General features: G+C 39.5%; 1 protein-coding gene across 1 annotated transcript; it reads right to left on the bottom strand.

Moving 5' to 3' along the window:
* Positions 1-4,698: 4,698 nt before the first annotated feature.
* LOC101860293 lies at positions 4,699-6,215 on the bottom strand (the record flags this gene model as incomplete). The annotated part of the gene is given in 2 exon segments (XM_005089282.3): positions 4,699-5,011; positions 5,902-6,215. Coding segments are annotated over 2 exon segments (480 nt in total), but the record flags the coding sequence as incomplete, so codon positions are not given.
* Between the last annotated feature and the right edge of the window lie 519 nt (positions 6,216-6,734).

Here is a 6,734-nt window from a genome sequence, read left to right as displayed (position 1 = left end):
GCCTCGATAAGCCCTGTAGACTTTTGTGATCGGCCACGAAGCCTCGTGTTTTGATGGGTCTAGATCTAAACAACTCAGTGTTATTCGCACTGCCACATCCGACAGGCCTAGATCTACATCTTTTTAAAAGGAAAAGAAAGATCATCAAAATGGTTGAATTCGCGTGAAAATCGATTCGGTAGAACTAGAACTATTAAAATTTGCTTCTGAAAACAAGGCAATTTTTATACGAAGGCCATTTTTATAACTCGATGAAATAAAAACTACTGGCTGTGTACAGTGTTATTTTGTATAAAAATAAATTATGAAACTTCAGGACGTATTATTATTTTCCAGCATCTTTTGACGCCTGAGCTGTAGAGGTTGAAGTTTTCACAACACTAATAGATCTAGTAAGAGGGTTAGGTAATAGGGCTTTCCGTAAAAAATGCATAGATCTACAAAAGCCGAACCACCGAATTGACCGGGCACCTCGCTCTCCCCTGCACACTGTGATAACGTGTTGCTGCGGTATCGCATTATTCAACTATTAATACATGCGGCTATGGCAATTGGGATGTACTGACTGAAAAAAGATTCAGTTTTGTTTTTATTTTACCATATATTTGACTTTAATAGTGCAGGCGATAGCAAGATCTAGATTCCCTGTCTAGAATCAGTAGTAGCAGGCCTATGCTAGAAGCAGCCAGAGAGCCTACAACTGCTAGATCTAGATCTAACTTATTATTGCTATGCCTTTGGGCTTTGGAATTGAAATAAAACGAATTGCACAGTTCTAGTTACTTTTAGATTCAGCAAGTAACTGTATTTCCAGAGTCAATAATAACAAATCTCAGCATAACAATCACTTTTACTTGTATTAGAATAATTAGATCCAACTTTTTTTTCTAAAATCTGTTTTGCGCAAACTTAATATTTTCTCTACTTGTAGAGCACAGAATTTACATTGTAAGCCTCTGCTCAGTCTTTTAGTATACATAATAAAATACACACACACAAGCACACACACACACATATATATATATATATATATATATATATAGAGAGAGAGAGAGAGAGAGAGAGAGAGAGAGAGAGATCTATATAATCATTTTATGTTGTTTTCGGGATATTTTTAAAACTCTTTTTTTCAACATGTCATAAAATCAAATTGTGCCATTTTCTTTGAAAAGAATAGCATTATCAGTGGACTTTTTGGACAACGAGTCTCTGATTCAATATTTTTTTAAAAATATGCTAATCAATGAAAATTGCAAATTGATAATAGTTTAGTCCTGTAGAGGATAGGTGGACTCTGGGGTCTGCAGAGCGAAATACTAGGTTTTAGGATGTGAACCCCGGAGTCACCATAGTGAAATAAGGTTTGGTTTAAGTAAGGATTGGTGGACCCCAGGGTCAACGTAGTGATAAATAAGCAGGTTTAAGGTGGACCCCGGGGTCTACCTAGCGAAATACTAGGTTTTAGGACAGGTGGACCCCGGGGTCACCGTAGTGAAACAAGTAGGTTTCTTTAAAGATTGGTGGGCCCCGGGGTCAGCGTAGTGAAATAAGTAAGGTTAATTTTAAAAGGATTGGTGGACCCCGAAGTCACCATAGCCGTAGAGGACTAAGAAGGTTTAATTAAGGATTGGTGGACCCCCGGGACACCTTGATTAAACCTACTTATTTTACTACGGTGACCGCAGGTTCCTCCTATTCTAAAAACCTAACTAGTATTTCGTTAGGTAGACCCTGGGGTCCACCTTAAACCTACTTATTTCAATACGTTGACTCCAGGGTCCACCAATCCTTAAAATTAAACCTAGATCTACATGTACTTATTTCACTACATTGACCCCAGGGTCCACCAATCCTTAATTAAACCTAGATCTACTGATTTCACTACGTTGACCCCGTGGTCCACCAATCCTTAATTAAACCTATATCTACTTATAATTTCGCTACGTTGACCACGGGCTCCGCCAGTCCTACTATAAAATAAACTGAGATCTACTTATTTCACTATGTTGACCCCGGGGTCCACCGATCCTTAGTTAAACCTAGATCTACTACTTATTTCACTACGCTGACTCCGGGGTTCACATCTTAAAACCTAGCATTTTGTTAGGTAGACCCCGGGGTCCACCTATCCTTTTGGCTAGATAGACCCCGTAGTCCGCCTATCCACTTTTTTGATAATAACTGAAAACAATACATGCCAGTTGTCATGAATAGTGAAGAAAAATGCGGGGAAAAAAAGACAATGAGGTAGACTATAATTTGTCAAAAAAATTGCAAGTGCAAGTGAAGATCATAAAATTATTTTGTTATTTTCTGGTCATCTTTCCCGGTTTATAAAAAAATTCCAGTGGGCCTACTACTAGATCTATGTATCTGAAGAACATTTTGCTTGCCTTTATTAGCTTTTTTCATGTACATGAAAGCATAGAATATATAGTTTCACACATATATATGCACAATACTTTGAAAAAGAAAGATAAGGTCATTGTTGTTTTGTTTTTTTACGGAATCCGTTTTACGTTGAGAAAAGCGGTAAAAACAAGTTTTAAAATTTTAAGAATGCCCATAATATTAGTATTAGGAATCCGAAATTACTGCCTAGCTGGCTTACTCTTTAATAACCATGAGCAGTTAAGAAAAAAAAGACAATGATATAGGATTTGTCTAAATATGACCATTAGCAATAAAGATGTTGCCCATTTTGTCCAATTATCCTTGCAGGTAAAATCACCCTGCACTGCACCTCAATAAGCACAAAAGGAATATTTCTGTGACTTTGTATAAAGGTGTGGCCTAAATAAGGTAAGGGAGGGGGGTTTAGCTTATTTAGGCCACAGGTGTGGCCTAAATAAGGTAAGGGAGGGGGGTTTAGCTTATTTAGGCCACAGGTGAGGCCTAAATAAGGTAAGGGAGGGGGTTTTAGCTTATTTAGGCCACCTGTGGCCTAAATAAGGTAAGGGATGGGGGTTTAGCTTATTTAGGCCATATGTGGCCTAAATAAGGTCACCCTATTAACATTTAATATTCTCAACCCCATGTCCTAATAATAGATTTCATTTTCATTCGTCGACTTTGCAATCGTAGAAACGGTTTTGTGTCTTGCAGCATAGTCCAATAAAGACAAAAAAGACAGGAAATTGTGGTCATATTTATAATGTCAAAGATGCGAAGGCCAGCTGTGATGGAACCAGGAGTTTTAGACTGAATCATTCTGTTAATAACTTTTTCACGTGGACAGCATTCTGTCTGGTCCTTTCTGCGGGCCTAGGGGACATAATTCCATACAAAATTAGACTCTGTACCAGCACACTGCTTTCCCAGTTTTCCACGGGGTCCCCCCCCCTCCCCCCAAAGTACTACTTACAAATAACTAATTTCTAAATAAACTAAACGCTACTTTTTCGTGCTTCAGTGTGTGCGTCAACAAACACACACACACACACAAACATTCGCAAAATGACTTGGAAAGTTGGCTGTTGTCTTTGATACATTTGGGTACGTATTACTCGCCAGAAATCTTTCATAAAGATGCACGCCTTGTTAGTGGGTGTTTGTGTACTTCTTTTCATTCCCTATGGCGGGTCTGTCTATCCGTCTTGCTTTTTCAATGAACTGCAATGGTGACCGTTATTGTGTCGATGTGCGTCTCTTTGCCCAAAAGATCAAACATAACGTCCTTCCATACGCTTATAGAGATCTGAACTTTTTAAAAAATGTAGCCTCCGTAGACACAATTTTAGATCGTATAGGAGGAGGATTGACCCGAGCTTAGAAAGAGGAATACATAACAAGGTCTCAACAGAGAGACCAAGATGTGCGATAAAAATTCTCTCCGCACGGGAACAGAACTCGGGTCTTCTACGTGCGAGGGAAAAGTGCCCAACAGTTACAACACAAACGCTGGTGTTTTAAACTTAACCCTATCTGTACGATACGTCGTATTTTACTATCGTATCCATATGGCGTGGGGAGCTCCGTGCCACCACTTTCCAAAGAGGAAATTTACTCGTTAATCCGGTCCACGCTTTGCATAGCAATAGCAGTCTGTCAAACTGATTTTTTTTAGAAATACTGAAAGTTTCAAAGAGATCTTCGTACTAGAAGTATTCTAAAACGTGAGAGAATACAAACCCGGGGGTACAAAATGACCCCAGGGCGTACGGATAGGGTTAAAGTAGTTGTTCTGCTCGCCCATGGGAATGATGAGAAAAGCGTAATAATATTCTACAATTATTACAATCACATGTACCCCTATCCTCATGTGGGGGCCATCAGTTTGGGCTGGGACCGATACATTTTTACACAATATTTTGTCTCCCATGGCAACAGCTTTTTTTTTTCAACAAAGTAGTGACACAATATTCTGTTTGTTGATTTGACTCTTGTCTGGCCTCGAGATAAACACTCATGTCTAGGTCAAGACTGTTCATTCTAAGGTCTAGATTTATTTAAGTAATATTTGTTTGGGTTATCTCAACGCTCAGCTATATAAAGACTTGAAGAGCAGACTAAGAGATTTTGTTGTATGAAACGCGATTTTTTGTTTTGTTTAACGCGAAGTTGTATGACTAAACAGTTTTAGTCGCTCCCCAGACTGGACCACGTAGTCGCGACAAGAAACACAAGTGCATACACTGTTGTAGGGTATACTATATTATGATAACGTTAAAAAATATGTGCAACTCCAAACAAAAGGGAAAAGATTTAACATAATGTATTTAAAACACAAGGTACGTGTAGATATGAGTGGAGATCCACAGTGGCGTTTGTTCAATCGAGCTTGGAGATAAAGAACATCGGTTCCCTTAACCTGTGAGCAGTTCGCTTCACCATCGTTCTCTCTTCTCACCTTCGCCGCCCGGAAACCATTTTCATTGAAACACAAGACGGGCTGGCGTTGTTATAAATCAGCGTTGGTAGAAAATACTTTGGTTTGAAGACAAGAACAGTCAGGAGAAGCAGCAATGACGCTGATAGCACTTCGCTGCTTTTGCTGAAGTTGATACTGTACCTGGTAATATGCACACGAAATAATATGTATTGGATTTATCATTCTCGAAATGATGTTAATGTTAGGAGGAATTTTTTTGGTCACCAGTTGGCTATCACACTTAATTTTATAGGCCAACGATACATTACAAAGAGGCATCACAGAATCGTAAAAATAATTAAAATCCAATGCTAGTTCATCACACATTTACTAAATCCTTGCACATAATTTGACTTTGAAAACAGAAGGAAGTGAAACGAACTTTTACTTCCATTTCCATGCACCCTGATTTCACCGTCAAGCATTACGTATAATATGTAGGGGCCTACATAATATGAAAATGCGGCAGTTGCAAACATGTCCACATTTGATTGAGTCATATTACTATTCAGTGGTTTAGATGTATGCAATGATCGCACATCTATCTATCTATCTATCTATCTATCTATCTATCTATCTATCTATCTATCTATCTATCTATCCATCTATCGATCTGCACTGGTGTCTGTGGTTTAATAGTAAGGCTCTTCAACGTCGCTCGCAAAAGGTGTGAGTTCAGTTCCCCAGTGGCGAAGCTTGTTTTCTTTCGACCGTGTCTCCTGGGATGTTGTATTCCATTCAACCGGGTTTGGCCTTGACAGACATGATCGAAGCAACTCACCCCCCAGCATTTAAATTGTGTCGATTGGGCCGTGAATCAATAACATAATAATCTATCTACTAATTAATGTCCTTACTTGAAGGGCCGGCTAACGTTGGTTTCTGTGGGAAAAGTTTTACAATATTTCTTTCTGTCTCCCATCTCGGTTGTCTCCCGTGCTACATTACCCTTATTGCGAATCGGTCCGAGTTGCTACTTTAAGCTTAAACGTGCACGCCAGAATATAGCATTGTCATGGTACGGGGCCTACCAGTATGTCGCATACAGCGCCCCTATCAATGCCAATGTCAATAGCACAGCCTTGGTCACCACTTTCGGGGTCACTTTAACGTCACGCTGACCCCTTTGGAAGACCACTACGTCATCAGGATCTGCGTCCTCTTCGCTTTGGGCGTAGTGTAGTTCGTTTGACTCGTCACTGGGGACTCTTCTGGGGACAGATCTGCTGGTTTTGTTGCTGCGCTCATTGTCTTTTTCGAACGTGTAGACTGTGGCTTCTTCCTGGTCAGATTCGATCAAGTGGATGACTGGACCTTTGTTTTCGTTGACATCTGCTGAATCTAGCTGCAACACAAAACCGTTTGTTTTGTTGTCCTGAAAGTTTTGACAATCTACTTGACACATAACTACATACATGTATATTATAAGATTAGAATCGTCTCTAAGCCAAAAATACTCGATAAGTGAGCTTATCTGATTCTGACTGGAAGCCTGATCGAACCCCCGTATGTCAGTGTCAGCCAAGTTTTAACTACGTATATCTAACCGTTTGAGTTTGAGCTAAGGCAACCAGAAACATACATTAGGTAACGGTTAAGCTCTTCGCTGTTGCACGTATCCCCTACCCCCCCAAAAAAACAACAAAAAAAACAAAACAACTACAACAACAACAAACAAACCCAAAAAAACAACCAAACAAACAACCAAAACAACAACAACAAAAAACAAAAAAACTCCAACAAAACAACAACAACCAACCAACAAACAAACCAGAAGTTCAAATCCCTAGATCTAGCGGAGAAGGGTTTAAAAAAAAAAATTACTTATGAGGTATCTCCGTCATCTGCTGGGATGCTGTCTTCC

This window comes from Aplysia californica, unplaced genomic scaffold, assembly GCF_000002075.1.
Source record: "Aplysia californica isolate F4 #8 unplaced genomic scaffold, AplCal3.0 scaffold00004, whole genome shotgun sequence".
Taxonomy (NCBI): domain Eukaryota; kingdom Metazoa; phylum Mollusca; class Gastropoda; order Aplysiida; family Aplysiidae; genus Aplysia; species Aplysia californica.
The sequence above is the reverse complement of the archived record's forward strand: the minus strand, read 5'-3'. Positions and strand labels throughout refer to the sequence as shown.